The sequence below is a fragment of the Budorcas taxicolor genome, chromosome X (genome assembly GCF_023091745.1).
Source record: "Budorcas taxicolor isolate Tak-1 chromosome X, Takin1.1, whole genome shotgun sequence".
In the NCBI taxonomy this organism is placed as follows: domain Eukaryota; kingdom Metazoa; phylum Chordata; class Mammalia; order Artiodactyla; family Bovidae; genus Budorcas; species Budorcas taxicolor.
Window position 1 is genome coordinate 1,594,987 of NC_068935.1, and position 16,204 is coordinate 1,611,190.

A 16,204-nucleotide genomic window follows, 5' to 3' on the forward strand; every position below is an offset into this window, starting at 1 on the left:
ATTTGGATAGCAGCAATTCTGACTGGCGTGAAATGGTACCTCATTGTGGTTTTGAGTTGCTTTTCTCTGATAATGAGTGATATTGAGCATCTTTTGATGTCTTTGTTAGCCATCTGTATGTCTTCTTTGGAGAAATGTCTGTTTAGTTCTTTGGCCCATTTTTTGATTGGGTCTTTTATTTTTCTGGAATTGAGCTGCAGGAGTTGCTTGTATATTTTTGAGATTAATTCTTTGTCAGTTGCTTCATTTTCTATTATTTCCTCCCATTCTGAAGGCAGTCTTTTCACCTTGCTTATAGTTTCCTTCCTTTTGCAAAAGCTTTTAAGTTTAATTAGGTCCCATTTGTTTATTTTTGCTTTTTTAACATAAATTTATTTACTTTAATTGGAGGTGAATTACTTTACAATACTGTATTGGTTTTGCCATACATCAACATGAATCCACCACAAGTATTTCCATTACTCTGGGAGGTAGGTCATAGAGAATCCTGCTGTGATTTTTGTCAGAGAGGGTTTTCTCTATGTTTTCCTGTAGGAGTTTTATAGTTTATCAGCTTAGGTTTAGATCTTTAATCCATTTTGTATTCATTTTTTTCCACCAAACTTTTTTTATATATACATTTATTTATTTTAATTGGAGGTTAATTACTTTATAATATTGTATTGGTTTTGCAATACATCAACATGAATCCACCACAGGTATACAACCTAGATGTCCATCAGCAGAGGAATGGATAAGAAAGGTGTGGTACATATACACAATGGAGTATTACTTAGGCATTAAAAAGAATACATGTGAATCAGTTCTAATGAGGTGGATGAAACTGGAGCCTATTATACAGAGTGAAGTAAGCCAGAAAGAAAAACACCAATACAGTATACTAACACATATATATTGAATTTAGAAAGATGGTAATGATAATCTTGTATGTGAGACAGCAAAAGAGACACAGATGTATAGAACGGTCTTTCGGACTCTGTGGGAGAGGGAGAGGGTGGGATGATTTTGGAGAATGACATTGAAACATGTATGATATCATATATGAAATGAATCACCAGTCCATTTTGAATTTATTTTTGTGTATGTTGTTAGAAAGTCTTCTACTTTCATTCTTTTACAAGTGGTTGACCAGTTTTCCCAGCACCACTTGTTAAAGAGATTGTCTTTTATCCATTGTATATTCTTGCCTCCTTTGTCAAAGATAAGGTGTCCATATGTGCGTGGATTTATCTCTGGGCTTTCTATTTTGTTCCACTGATCTATGTTTCTGTCTTCGTGCTAGTACCATACTGTCTTGACGACCATAGTATAGCCCAAAGTCAGGTAGGTTGATTCCTCCAGTTCCATTCTTCTTTTTCAAGCTTCTTTGGGCTATTTGAGTTTTGTTTTGTATTTCTGTACAAATTGTGAAATTATTTGTTCGAGTTCTGTGGAAAATACTGTTGCTAGCTTGATAGGGATTGAATTGAATCTATAGATTGCTTTGGGTAGTGTACTCATTTTCACTATATTGATTCTTCCAATCCACGAACATGGTATATTTCCCCATCTATTTGTATCAACTTTGATTTCTTTCATCAGTGTTTTATAGTATTCTATATATAGATCTTTTGTTTCTTTAGGTAGATTTATTCCTAAGTATTTTATTCTTTTTGTTGCAATGGTGAATGAAATTGTTTCCTTAATTTCTCTTTTTGTTTTCTCAAGTTAGTGTATAGGAATGCAAGGGATTTCTGCATGTTGATTTTATATCCTACAACTTTACTATATTCATTGATTAGCTCTAGTAATTTTCTGGTGGAGTCTAAGGTTTTCTATGTAGAGGATCACGTCATCTGCAAACAGTGAGAGTTTTACTTCTTCTTTTCTGATCTGGATTCCTTTTTATTTCTTTTTATGCTCTGATTGCTATGACCAAAACTATGTTGAATAGTAGTGGTGAGAGTGGGCACCCTTGCTTTGCTCCTGACTTTAGGGGAAATGATTTCAGTTTTTCACCATTGAGGATGATGTTTGCTGTGGGTTTGTCATATATAACTTTTATTATGTTGAGGTATGTTCCCTCTATTCTTTCTTTCTGGAGGGTTTTTGTCATAAATGGATGTTGAATTTTTTCAAAGGCTTTCTCTGCATCTATTGAGATAATCATATGTTTTTTTTCTTTCAATTTGTTAATGTGGTGTATTGCATTGAATGATTTGCAGATATTGAAGAATCCTTGCAATCCCTGGGATAAAGCCCACTTGGTCATGACATATGATCTTTTTAATATGCTGTTGGATTATTTTTCCTAGAATTTTGTTAAGGATCTTTGCATCTATGTTCATCAGTGATATTGGCCTGTAGTTTTCTTTTTTGTGTTGTCTTTGTCTGGTTGTGGTATTAGAGAGATGGTGGCCTTATAGAATTAGTTTGGAAGTTTACCTTCCTCTGCAATGTTCTGGAAGAGTTTGAGTAGGATAAGTGTTAGCTGTTCTCTAACTTTTTGGTAGAATTCAGCTGTGAAGCCGAGCGGTCCTGGGCTATTGTTTCTTGGAAGATTTGTGATTACAGTTTCAGTTTCTGTGCTTGTGATGGGTCTGTTAAGGTTTTCTATTTATTCCTTGTTCAGTTTTGGAAAGTTGTACTTTTCTAAGAATTTGTCCATTTCTTCCAAGTTGTCTGTTTTATTGGCATATATTTGCTGATAGTAGTCTCTTATGATCCTTTATATTTCTGTGTTGTCTGTTGTGATTTCTCCATTTTCATTTCTAATTTGTTGATTTGATTTTTTTCTCTTTTTTTATTGATGAGTCTAGCTAATGGTTTGTTAATTTTATTTATCTTCTCAAAGAACCAGCTTTTAGCTTTGTTATTTTTGCTATGGTCTCTTTTGTTTCTTTTGCATTTAATTATGCCCTAATTTTTAACATTTCCTTCCTTCTTCTCACCCTGGGGTTCTTCATTTCTTCCTTTTTTAGTTGCTTTAGGTGTAGAGTTGGGTCATTTTTTTCAAATATAAATTTATTTATTTTAATTGGAGGCTAATTACTTTGCAATATTTGTATTGGTTTTGCCATACATCAACATGAATCCACCACAGGTGTACACGTGTTCCCCATCCTTAACCCTCCTTCCACCTCCCTCTCCATACCATCCCTCCAGGTCAGAGTTAGGTTTTTTATTTGACTTTTTTCTTGTTTCTTGAGGTAAGCCAGTATTGCTATGAACCTTCCCATTAGGTTTTACAGTGTCCCATAGGTTTGGGTTGTTGTGTTTTCCTTTTCATTCATTTCTATGCATATTTGATTTCTTTTTTGATTTCTTCTGTGATTTGTTGGTTATTCACCAACGTGTTGTTCAGCCTCTATAAGTTGGAATTTTTAATAGTTTTTCTCCTGTAATTGACATCTAATCTTATTGCATTGTGGTTAGAAAAGATGCTTGAGATGACTTCAGTCTTTTTGTGTTTACCAAGGCTAGATTTATGGCCCAGGATGAGATCTATTCTGGAGAAGGTTCCGTGTGCACTTGAGAAAAAAGTGAAATTCATTGTTTCAGGGTGAAATGTCCTATAGATATCCATTAGGTCTAACTGGTCTTTTGTATCATTTAAAGTTTGTGTTTCCTTGTTAATTTTCTGTTTAGTTGATCTGTCCATAGGTTTGAGTGGGGTATTAAAATCTCCCAATGTTATTGTGTTATTGTTAATTTCCCCTTTCATAGTTGTTAGCATTTGTCTTACATATTGTGGTGCTCCTATGTTGGGTGCATATATATTTATAATTGTTATATCTTCTTCTTGGATTAATCCTTTGATCATTATGTAGTGTCCTTCTTTGTCTCTTTTCACAGCCTTTGTTTTAAAGTCTATTTTATCTGACATGAGTATTGCTACTCCTGCTTTCTTTTGGTCTCTGTTTGCGTGGAATATCTTTTTCCAGCCCTTCGCTTTCAGTCCATACGTGTCCGTTGTTTCAAGGTGTGTCTCTTGTAGAGAACATATATAGGGGTCCTGTTTTTGTATCCATTCAGCCAATATTTGTCTTTTAGTTGGGGCATTCAACCCATTTACATTTAAGGTAATTATTGATAAGTATGATCCCATTGCCATTTACTTTATTGTTTTAGGTTCAACTTTATACATCCTTTCTGTGTTTCCTGTCTAGAAAAGATACTTTAGCATTTGTTGGAGAGCTGGTTTTGTGGTGCTGAATTCTCTCAACTTTGGCTTGTCTGTAAAGCTTTTGATTTCTCCTTCATATTTGAATGAGATCCTTGCTGGGTACAATAATCTGGGCTGCAGGTTATTTTCTTTTATCACTTTAAGTATGTGTTGCCATTCCCTTCTGGCCTGAAGAGTTTCTATTGAAAGATCAGCTGTTATCATTATGGGAATCTCCTTGAGTGTTATTTTTTGTTGTTACCTTGCTGCTTTTAATATCTGTTCTTTGTGTTTGATCTTTGTTAATATGATTAATATGTGTCTTGTGGTGTTTCCCCTTGGGTTTATCGTGTTTGGAACTGCCTGTTTTTCTTGGACTTGGGTGACTGTTTCTTTCCCCATTTTAGGGAAGTTTTCAACTATTATCTCAAGTATTTTCTCATGGTCTTTCTTTTTGTCTTCTTCTTCTGGGACTCCTATGATTCGAATGTTGAGTCGCTTAACATTGTCCCAGAGGTCTCTCAGCTTGTCCTCATTTCTTTTGATTCTTTTTTCTTTCTTACTCTCTGCTTCATTTATTTCTACTATTCTATCTTCTACCTCACTTATCCTATCTTCTGCCTTCATTATTCTACGGTTGGTTCCCTCTAGAGTGATTTTTGTCTCATTTATTGCATTATTCATTATATATTGATTGTTTTTTTTATTTCTTCTAGGTCCTTGTTAAACATTTCTTGCATCTTCTATATCCTTGTCTCCAGGCTATTTATCTGTAACTTCATTTTGTTTTCAAGATTTTGGATCATTTTCACTATCATTTTTCAGAATTCTTGTTAAGATAGATTCCCTATCTCTTCATCTTTTTTTTTTTTTTTTTTTGGTTTGGTGGGCATTTATCTTGTTCCTTTACCTGTTGCATATTTCTCTGCCTTTTCATCTTGTTTAGATTGCTGTGTTTGGTGTGGCCTTTCTGTATCCTGGCAGTTTGTGGTTCCTCTTTATTGTGGAGGCTCCCCACTGTGGGTTGGGTTGGACGTGTGCCTTGCCAAGGTTTCCTGGTTAGGGAAGCTTGTGTCGGTGTTCTGGTGTGTGGAGCTGGATTTCCTCTCTCTGGAATGCAATGAGATGTCCAGTAGTGAGTTTTGACGTGTCAATGGGTTTGGTCTGACTTTGGGAAACCTCTATATTGAAGTTCAGGGCTATGTTCCTATACTGCTGGAGAATTAGCGTGGTATTTCTTGCTCTGGAACTTGTTGGCCTTTGGAGGGTGCTTGGTTTCATTGTGGTATGGAGGTTTTTGGATGAGCTCTTATAGATTAATGTAACCTGGAGTCAGGAGTTCTCTGGTGTTTTCAGGTTTTGAACTTAAGCCTCCTGCCTCTGGATTTCAATGTTATTCTTACAGTAGCCTCAAGCCTTCTCCATCTATACAGCACCAAAGATAAAATATTTAGGTTAATGAGGAAAAATTTATCCACAGTGAAGGACACCTGGAGAGGTTCACAGGGTTACATGGAGAAGAGAAGAGGGAGGAGGGAGATAGAGGCGACCTAGTGGAGAAAATGGAGTGTCAAAAGAGGGAGAGAGCAATCAAGCCAGTATTCACACCCCCAAGTAAAAATGGGTACTAAAGATTGGTTTCTTAAAGGTACAAAATTGATAACAAATACCAAAAAGCAAAGATTAAAAATCTACAGTAGAGGCTAGACTCTCAAAAATACAATGTTAAAAAAAAGTCACAAAAATTATAAAATATACATATATGGTTTGCTTTAAGAGTAGGGTCTTTTTTTTGGCAAGGTGATAGTAGATTATAAATGGAGAAGGCAATGGCGCCCCACTCCAGTACTCTTGCCTGGAAAATCCCATGGATGGAGGAGCCTGGTGGGCTGCAGTCCATGGGGTCGCTAAGAGTCGGACACGACTGAGTGACTTCACTTTGACTTTTCACTTTCATGCATTGGAGAAGGAAATGGCAACCCACTCTGGTGTTCTTGCTTCAAGAATCTCAGGGACGGGGGAGCTTGGTGGGCTGCTGTCTATGGGGTCACACAGTGTTGGACATGACTGAAGTGACTTAGCTTAGCAGTAGATTATAAAAATTAAAATTAAAGGAGTGATAGAGGATTTAAAAATAAAAAATTAAAAATGGTAATAATAAAAATATATCTAGGAATTTCTCTGGAGCTGTTGAGGGCAGTGTGGGGTCAGTCAAGTTTCAGATAGTTCCTTAATCTGACTTATACTTCTCAAGATTTATAGTCCCCTTCTAATGTAGTCGATGCTAACTACAGGGTTTTAATCTGTTGCACCTGTCACTTCCAAAGTGGTTCCCTCTGTTTATTTTAGCTTCTTCTGTTTGCTGGTCTCTTCAGTGTTTAATTTCTGCCCTGACACAAGGGGGCAAAGGTGTTTACTTATTTAGGCTCACTTGTTTGGTCGTGATGTGGAGAAGGAGGAACACTGCAAACAAATATCACTGGTACGTGTGGGGCATACTCGCAGTGTTTCAGCCGCACTGGGTTTGCCCCCGCTAACAGCGTGTGTGCTTTCATGGTCTCTACTTCTCAGGCTCAAGGTTGCTCTGCCAGGAACTGTCTGAGGCGGGCCCTGGGTCACATGCACTTTCCAGGTCTAAGCCTCTCAGGTTCAGGTTCTCGAGTACTCCACAAAGGTGAAGACTCCATTTGGCCTGAGTACTGTGCCCTTCCCAGGTCTGAGCAGCTCACATGACCAGATGCTTTATGAGTGTAGTCACCTCCAGGTGGGCAGTGTACCTTACTGCCTTCCCCATCCCAGTCATTGATTTTCTGGGTGTACAATGGGCGTGCCTTCTCAGGTGTGCCATGTGTCTTTTCTGGTGAGCTGATCTCTGGCTGCAACCCTCCTGGCAGATGTCAACCATCCAGAATCCCAAGAACTCTTGGTTAGCAATGGAGCCTGCTTGCAGTTTGGTAGAGGGCACCTCTCTGGGGCGGCAATTGCCCGTTTCTGGCTCTGGCTGCCACCCCCCCCCCGCCCCAACCCAGCCCTGTCTGCTTGTCTCCAGAGGGGGATGGGCCAGTCCACAGCCTGCTAGTTCTCCTCTGGTATTCTCTCAGTCCTTTGTTCTGTGAGCGGGCCTGGCAGTGCCTCAGGTTAGGGCTGTTAATGGGATAGTTCTCTCTCTCTCTCTTTTTTTTTGTCTCTCTCTCTCTTTCTCTGGCTATTCCACAGTTTGGGTTGCTTTAGTTCCCTCAGATTGCCCTCACAGTATTTGGGCCTGGTCCTTACCCTAAGCAATGCAGCCCTGGCCTCCCTGTTCAGCCCCCGCTTGCTGTCACAGCTGCAAGTGCTGGGAGTTGCCATTAGGCATGTAATCTGTGGATTTTATTTATTTATTTATTTATTTTTCATCCCAGTTATGTTGCCCTCTGAAATTCCAAGATTCCCCACAGACCCGCCAGTGAGAGAGTTTTCTGGTGTTTAGAAATTTCTCCTCTTTTAAGACTCCCTTCCCAGGAAGGATCTCCGTCCCTACCTCTTTTGTCTCTCTTTTTATCTTTTATATTTTGTCCTACCTCCTTTCAAAGACTAGGGACTGCCTTTCTGGGTGCCTTATGCCCTCTGCCAGCATTCAGAAATTGTTTTGTGGAATTTTCTCAGCTTTCAAATGTTCTTTCAATGAATTTGTGGGGGAGAAAGTGGTATCCCTGTCCTATTTCTCCACCATCTTAGGACTTCTCCCAGTATTTTGTATTTTAATTAATCAAACTTATTATGTTCCTAGTATCAAAATAATGATTGCCTTTGAGCAAGAGGAAAAAGTTGCTTTTCTTTTTTGAAGCACAAATTACGTGGTACTTGCTTTTCTACTGGTGCTTATATTGATTTGCATATACACTAGAGATAAGTTATTGAACAAGTAATCCTTTATATAACCTTACACTAATAATGCAAGTACATTTTAATTGGTCAAGAGATAAACCTAATTGCTTGCTTTTATTAATGTAGACATTATAATTGTACAGTAAACGTCACATGAAGAACACATGTGACATGTAACATTCAGGGTACTGAATACCACAGTCCTGGGAGTTGTGGCATGCTAGCATTAAAAAAACAATTATTTCAATTTTTTTTTTTTAGGAACAGTGATTGGTGCTCCCATTGTATTAGGCATATTAAAGATTCAATACACTACCTGAAGTTTTTTAATGAGGAGCATTAGAATGTTTGTACAGATATTTGATGGACAAGCAATTAGTCAAAGTTAACCTAATGAACTATAATTTTAATGTTTGTATCAAAGGCAACCTGTACTTGAATTACTCATTACAAGATTTCAAAGACAACTGTATGTGCTATAAAAACATAATCACAAAGACATTCTTCATTGAAACAACACTTTTTTTTCACAGCAAATTAAAGTTTAATTAATGATGTGGATAAATAAACTGTTTTAATGCAACAGATTAATCATATATTTCTTACAAAATGGTTGAAAATACAAGGAAAACATGACATTTCTTAAAATGTATGTGATAAAAATATATGTATGTAATTTATAAATGATAACCCATTTACTCCATTAGATGATTACAGAACTTCCACAGGACTGGGGAAACAGACACTTGGAGAGCACAAACAAAACCTTGTGTGCACCAGGACCCAGGAGAAAGGAGCAGTGGCCTCACAAGAGACTGAGCCAGACTTGCCTGTGAGTGTCCAGGAGTCTCTGGCAGAGCCATGGGTCGACAGAGCCCTGCCATGGGGTCAGGGGCACTGAAAATTACAGTCCTGAGAGTTCCGACATGCTGGCCTAAACCCATTTGTAGGAGGTCACCTTTACTGCCATTACCCCTACCATAGTTTGGCCTCAGGTCAAAGTACAGCGAGGGAACACAACACCACTCATCAACAGAAAATTGGATTAAAGATTTAGTGAGCATGGCCCTGGCCAGAGTAAAACCCAGAATACCCTACAGTCAGTTGCTCCCATTAGGAAGCTTCCACAATCTTCATCCTTATTCATCAGAAGGCAGACAGAATGAAAGCCACAATTACAGAAAATAAATCAAACTGATCACATGAATCACAGCCTTGTCTAATTCAGTGAAACTATGGTTCATGCTGTGTAGAGCTACGCAAAACAGACAACATGGTGGAGAGTTCTGACAAAATGTGATCCACTGGAGAAGGGAATGACAAATCACTTTAATATTCTTGCCCTCAGAACCCCATGAATAGTATGAAAAAGCAAAAATATATGACACTGAACAATGAACTCCCCAGGTCGGTAGGAGCCCAATATGGTATTCTACGGAGAAAAATGGAGAAATAGCTCCAGAAGAAATGAAGAGGCTGAGCCAAAGGGAAAACAACACCTAGTTGTGAATGTGACTGGTGATGGAAGTAAAGTCCAATACTGTAAAGAACAATATTGCATAGGACTTAGAATATTAGGTCCGTGAATCAAGGTAAATTGGAAGTGGTCAAACAAGAGATAACAAGAGTGAATATCGACATTTTAGAAATCAGTGAACTAAAATGGAAATCAAATAGGAATCAAAACCCATAGGTTTTGAGTTGTTGTGTTTTCATTGTCATTTGTTTCTAGAAATTTTTTGATATCCCTTTTGATTTCTTCAGTAACCTGTTGGTTATTTAGAAATGTGTTGTTTAATCTACATGTGTTTGTGTTTCTTACATTTTTTTTTCTTATAATTGATATCTAGTCCCATAGGGTTGGGGTCAGAGAAGATGATTGATATAATTTTAATTTTCTTAAATTCACTGAAGTTTGATTTGTGACCCAAGATGTGGTTTATCCTGGAGAATGCTCTATGTGTACTGAGAAGGTGTATTCCTCTGCATTTGGATGGAGTGTCCTGAAGATACCAATGAGATCTATCTCATCTAATGTATCATTTAAGACTGGTGTTCCTTATTAATTTTCCGTTTTGATGATCTGTGAATTTCTCTGAGTTGGGTGTTAAAATCTCCTACTATTATTGTGTTACTGTCAATTTCTCTTTTTATGTCTGTTAGTGTTTGTCTTATGTATTGAGGAGCTCCTATGTCCAGTGCATAAGTGAAAGAAAGTAAAGTCGCTCAGTCATGTCTGACTCTTTGCAACCCCATGGACAGTAGCCTGCTCCCGGATCCTCTCTCCATGGGATTTTCTAGGCAAGAGTACTGCAGTGGTTTGCCATTATGTCCAGTGCATCAGTTCAGTCACTCAGTCATGTCCGACTCTTTGTGACCCCATGAATTGCAGCAAATAAGGCCTCCCTGTCCATCACCAACTCCCAGAGTTCACCCAAAACCATGTCCATCGAGTTGGTGATGCCATCTAACCATCTCATCCTATGTCGTCCCCTATTCCTCCTGCCCCCAATCCCTCCCAGCATCAGAGTCTTTTCCAATGAGTCAAATCTTCACATGAGGTGGCCAAAGTACTGGAGTTTCAGCTTTAGCATCATTCCTTCCAAAGAACACCCAGGACTGATCTCCTTCAGAATGGACTGGTTGGAACTCCTTGCAGTCCAAGTGACTCTCAAGAGTCTTCTCCAACACCACAGTTCAAAAGCATCAATTCCTCAGTGCTCAGCTTTCTTCACAGTCCAACTCTCACATCCATTCATGACTACTGGAAAAACCATAGCCTTGACTAGACGGACCTTTGTTGGCCAAGTAATGTCTTTGCTTTTGAATATGCTATCTAGGTTAGTCATAACTTTCCTTCCAAGGAGTAAGTGTCTTTTAATTTCATGGCTGCAGTCACCATCTGCAGTGATTTTGGAGCCCAAAAAATAAAGTCTGACACTGTTTCCACTGTTTCCCCATCTATTTGCCATGAAGTGATTGGACCAGATGCCATGATCTTAGTTTTTTTAATGTTGAGCTTTAAGCCAACTGTTTCACTCTCCTCTTTCACTTTCATCAAGAGGCTTTTGAGTTCCTCTTCACTTTCTGCCATAAGGGTGGTGTCATCTGCATATCTGAGGTTATTGATATTTCTTGCAGCAATCTTGATTCCAGCTTGTGCTTCTTCCAGCCCAGGGCTTCTCATGATGTACTCTGCATATAAATTAAATAAGCAGCGTGACAATATACAGCCTTGACATACTGCTTTTCTTATTTGGAACCAGTCTGTTTTTCCATGTCCAGTTCTAACTTTTGTTTCCTGACCTGAATATAGGTTTCCAGGTATTTACAATTGTTATGTCTTCCTCTTGGATTGATCCCTTGATCATTATTTAGTGTCCTTCTTTATCTCTTGTAATATTATTTATTTTAGGGTCTATTTTTTCTGATATGAGGATTGCTACTCAAGCTGTCTTTGCTTTCCATTTTCATGGAATATATTTTTCCATCCTTGCCCTTTCAGTCTATATCTTAGGGCTGAATTGGGTATCTTGTAGATAACATGTATATGGGTCTTGTTTTTGTATTCATTAAGCCAGTCTGTGCCTTTTGGTTGAGCATTTAGTCCATTTGCATTTAAAGTAATTACAAATAGATATAGTTACTTTTGCCATTTTCTTAAATGTTTGGGGCTGATTTTGTAGATCTTTTTTCTTCTTTTTTATTTTTTGACAATATAAGTTCCTTTAACATTCGTTGTAAAACTGGTTTGGTGGTACTGAATTCTCTTAACTTTTGCTTGTCTGAAAAGCTTTTGATTTCTCCTTCAATTTTGAATGAGATCTTTGCCAGGTACAGTAATCTTGGTTGTAGATTTTTCCTTTTCAATACTTTATATATATATATATATATATATATATATATATATATATATATCTCCTGCCATTCCCTTCTGGCCTGCAGAGTTTCTGCTGAAAGATCACCTGTTAAGCATATCAGGTTTCCCTTGTATGTAAAATAAATATAGGAGGGGAAATGAAACTAGCAATTTTTGAAACTAGCAGGAATTGAGAGACTTTGCAATTAAACTGAACCAGAGGTGAATCTTAACTCTAATTTCTTGGCTTTGTGATGTTGGACAATGCACTCAATCTCTGCAGTCTTTGGTTTCCCCCTTTATGAGCTATTACTATTTCTTCTACCTTAATCTTGATGGAGTATTTATTTATTCATTTCCACTCATGTTCCCTGATTTGCACTGCTCAGATTGATGCCAGAGCAAATGGGCAGAGGCATCCATTTGTATTCTTGCTTCATTTTTGAAAGAAGATTTATACTTTGCTCCTTGTTCTTTTAGTATTTTTTTAAATAAGCTTTTAATTTTATATTGGAATATAGCTTATTAACAATGTTGTGATAGTTTCAGGTGCACAGCAGATTGACTCAGCTATACATATATATGTATTGATTCTCCCTTGAACTCTCCACCCATCCAGGCTGCCACATAATATTGAGCAGATCTTGTATACAGAAAATCTTAAGAAATCCATTAAAAACCTATTAAAACTAATAATCAAGCTGGGGAGTTTACAGGCTTTAAGAGCAATATATAAAAATCAAGTGTACTTCTATATTCAAGCAATAAACATTCCAAAAAAGAAATTAAGGAAACACTTCCATTTACAGTGGAATAAAATACTTAGGAGCAAATTCAAAAAAGGAAATGTGAAGTTTTTACTCTGAAAAACTTGAAATAACTACTGAAAGAAATTAAAGAATCTGCCTGCAGTGTGGGAGACTCAGGTTCAATCCCTGGGTCAGGAAGATTCCCCTGGAGGAGGAAATCTTCCAGTATACTGGAAATCACTCCAGTATTCTTGCCTGGGAAATCCCATGGACAGAGAGCCTGGTGGGATACAGTCCACAGGGTCACAAAGAGTCAGATACAACTGGAGTGACTTAGCATAGCCCAGGGCACAATGGATTGACAGTTAGGAGTTTGGTTTAATATGGTCAAATGGATAGTAAAAGTATTTGAAACATTCAATTTAGATTTCCACTTTTTATTTAGAGTTTTGGGCGACTAACGCATACATACATACTGAAATAAATTAAAGATATAAACAAGTGGAAAGACATTCAATATTCAAAGATAGGAAAATTTAACACTGTTAAAGTCTTAATATTGTTAAAATCACAAACTGATTTTCAGATTCAATACAATCCTATCAAAATCTGCAAAATCCAAACAGAATTTTTGCAGAAATTGAGTGGAGGAATTGGAAACTTAATATATTTCTGGTGGGAATTTAAAATTGTGCAGTCAATTTGGGAAAAGAATTTGGCAGTTCTTCACATTAAATATAGAATTGACCCCATATGATCCAGCAACTCCATACATAGGTATATTCCCAAAAGAAATGAATAACTGTGTCTACACAAAAACTTTTAAACAATATTCATAACAACATTACTCATCAAAAACAACTCAAATGTACACCAATTGATGAATGGATAAATAAAATGTGGCATAATCATACGAAGTATAATCTTGAGCAATGAAAAAAAAAATTAAGTACTGACACATGCTACAAAATGGAGAAACCTTCAAAACATTATGCTAAATGAATCAAACAAGTCTCAAAATACTTCACTGAAAGGATCCCATTAATATTACATGTCTAGAATTGGAAAATCTATAGAAGAGAAAGGTAGATTAATAGTAGCTTAGGTCTATGGAGTTTGATATGGTTGCTTAGGGCTGTGGAGTATGTGGAGAAGTGGCCAGTGAATGCTAATGGATACCAGGTTTCTTTTTGCAGTGATAAGGATGTCTCAAAATTGATTTTGATGACAGTGGCACAATTATGTGACTAAATATTATTGAATTATTCACTTTAAATGAGTGGATTTTATGGCACACACATGAATTATATCTCAATAAAACTCTTAAAAAAGGAATTTTTATAAATCACAAATTTCAATGAAAATCACTTGATATCTATTTCCTCATCATAAAGAAGCAAATAACTCAATGCTGAAACTATTATGTATTCCTTTATTGTAAAACTTAAGGCTGCCAAATCAGTTGTTTTTCTGATGGCAAGGAAGTAAAACATAATTATGTGTATGTTTGTATATTTCCTTGCATGCTTTTAGGATTTAATATCATTCCAAATACATAAAATTTTACCTTCCCGAATATTTCTAAAATATAACTGTGCAAAAATATAGATTTTTAAAAATGTTAATCTCAAAGGGACATTTTTTAAGTGTCTTGTAAGTGAAGAAAAGTAAATGGTTATCTAATGGAGAAAATTAGTCTTATCTGTGACAATCATTTCTGATGTATTTTATTCCTTGGCTTTAAGTATGATAGGATAATGACAGTACCTGGGCTCTATATCCTGTTGAGGATTTACAGGAATATGAATTTCTATTTTTGACTTTTAGGATTGTATCTCTTAGATAAATGACCTTTTAAAAAATTATAATATAATATTCTTCATTATTTCTAATAGCACTCTGCTCTAAAGTCAATTTTTATATTGATATAGCTACTCTGTCTTTCCTTTGCTAGTCTTTGTGTAGTATGCTTATTGACATTTGATACCTATTGGCATTTTAAATTTTTACAGAAGGCTTATAAAGGAGTTTTAAAAAGTTTTTTAGTTTAGAGCTAAGTATTTTAGATCTGTAATCCTTTATGTTGCTGAACTCTGATTTGCCACAATTTCTGAAAATAAAGAATACAGAAATCAATTGACTTTGAGATAAGTATAGCTATATTTCATTCCTTAAACTGAAAGCCATATCTTAGAATTCAATAAACTATTTCCAAATTAACCTAATTTATTCTTAGCTCTATTCTCAGAGTAATTAATTATATTCTTAGCCAAACTGTTAGCTATAATTGGTTAGTTCATTACATGTTTCTGTACTGGTTTTTCCATCCATTTCACTCATGTCAACCTTTTGTGTTAGTCAGGACCATATTTCAATGGATTTGTGTGTATAGATCAATGACCACAGCTTCCATTCACAGTCATAAACACAATTTAAACTACATTTGGGAGACTAAGCCAAAATATCCTACTTATAAGAATGAAATGCCATCCACCCACTCCAGATTATTCATATTACCATAGGAATTACTTTGTGACAAATCGAGTACCAATTATGAAAATATTAGAAGTCTCTGATGCATTTATATATACATTATTAAGCATTCATGTAGCAAATGATTTAAGTAGCTAATAAACACATGATTTTGAAACATAAATTTTATCATTTGTTTCCCACCTTAACAGCTGCAGAAATAACTATTCAACCTACTGTGGAAGAGGCCTCTGACAACTGCACTCAAGAATGTCTCATCTTGGGCCACTCTGATGCCTGCTGGATGCCAGCTTCTCTGATGCATTCCAACCCTTCACAGGCACAGGCCTCTGCTATATGCCACAGCCCTCCCCCAACACAGACAACGCTTCGCCGACGCAACCCTCTGGTGACACAGACAGTTGCTCTCTGCCACAGCCCTCCAATGGCTCAGGCTGTAGCACTATGCCACAGCCCTCCACCAGCACAGACCTCTGCTCTCCACCACAGCCCACCTCTAGCACAGGCTCTTTGCCACAGCCCTCTACCAGCACAGGCCTCAGCCCTTTACTACAGCCCTCCCCTGGCACAGGCTGCTGCAATCCACTGCAGTCCTCCTCTGCCACAGCCTGCTGCCCTTCATCGCAGCCTTGCGCAACCACCAATGGGTCTGCAGCAGGGTTGGGGGCAAGGTGCTGGCCCTGAAGGACTACTTTCTCTTGACCAAGGAGCACAAGGTAGTACAAGATCTAATTTTTATGCCATGTCTAAAAGACTTCATCCTAGTGATGATTCGATTAAAATCATTCCCTTGACAACCTTCACTCCAGGCCAACAGGCTAGACCCTCTAGGTGTGATTCTCCCATTATGGAAGAACATCCCTTATAAAGCTGAAACAGCTATTTCACATTTTCCAACAAGATGTTTATAATCAAAGTTTGAAATCCAATTTCAGTGAGTACTTTGAATTGTTAGATTTGTAAATAGCTATGTAAATAGAAGTTTATAATAGAATCAAGTCTAGAGCTAGACCCTTAGTCAAAAGTTAAAATAAATTTACAATTTGATTAATTATATTTCTATATATCACCAATTGGAAATTGGAACAATTA

At 37.0% G+C, this 16,204-nt stretch overlaps 1 protein-coding gene across 1 annotated transcript in view; it reads left to right on the forward strand.

The window, feature by feature from the left end:
* Window positions 1-15,980, forward strand: part of PCDH11X (protocadherin 11 X-linked) — a 924,479-nt gene extending 908,499 nt beyond the window's left edge. The window contains exon 7 of the mRNA XM_052663288.1: window positions 15,304-15,980. Coding sequence (XP_052519248.1) covers window positions 15,304-15,980 — 677 coding nt within the window. The remainder of the gene's footprint in view (window positions 1-15,303) is intronic.
* Window positions 15,981-16,204: the final 224 nt, after the last annotated feature.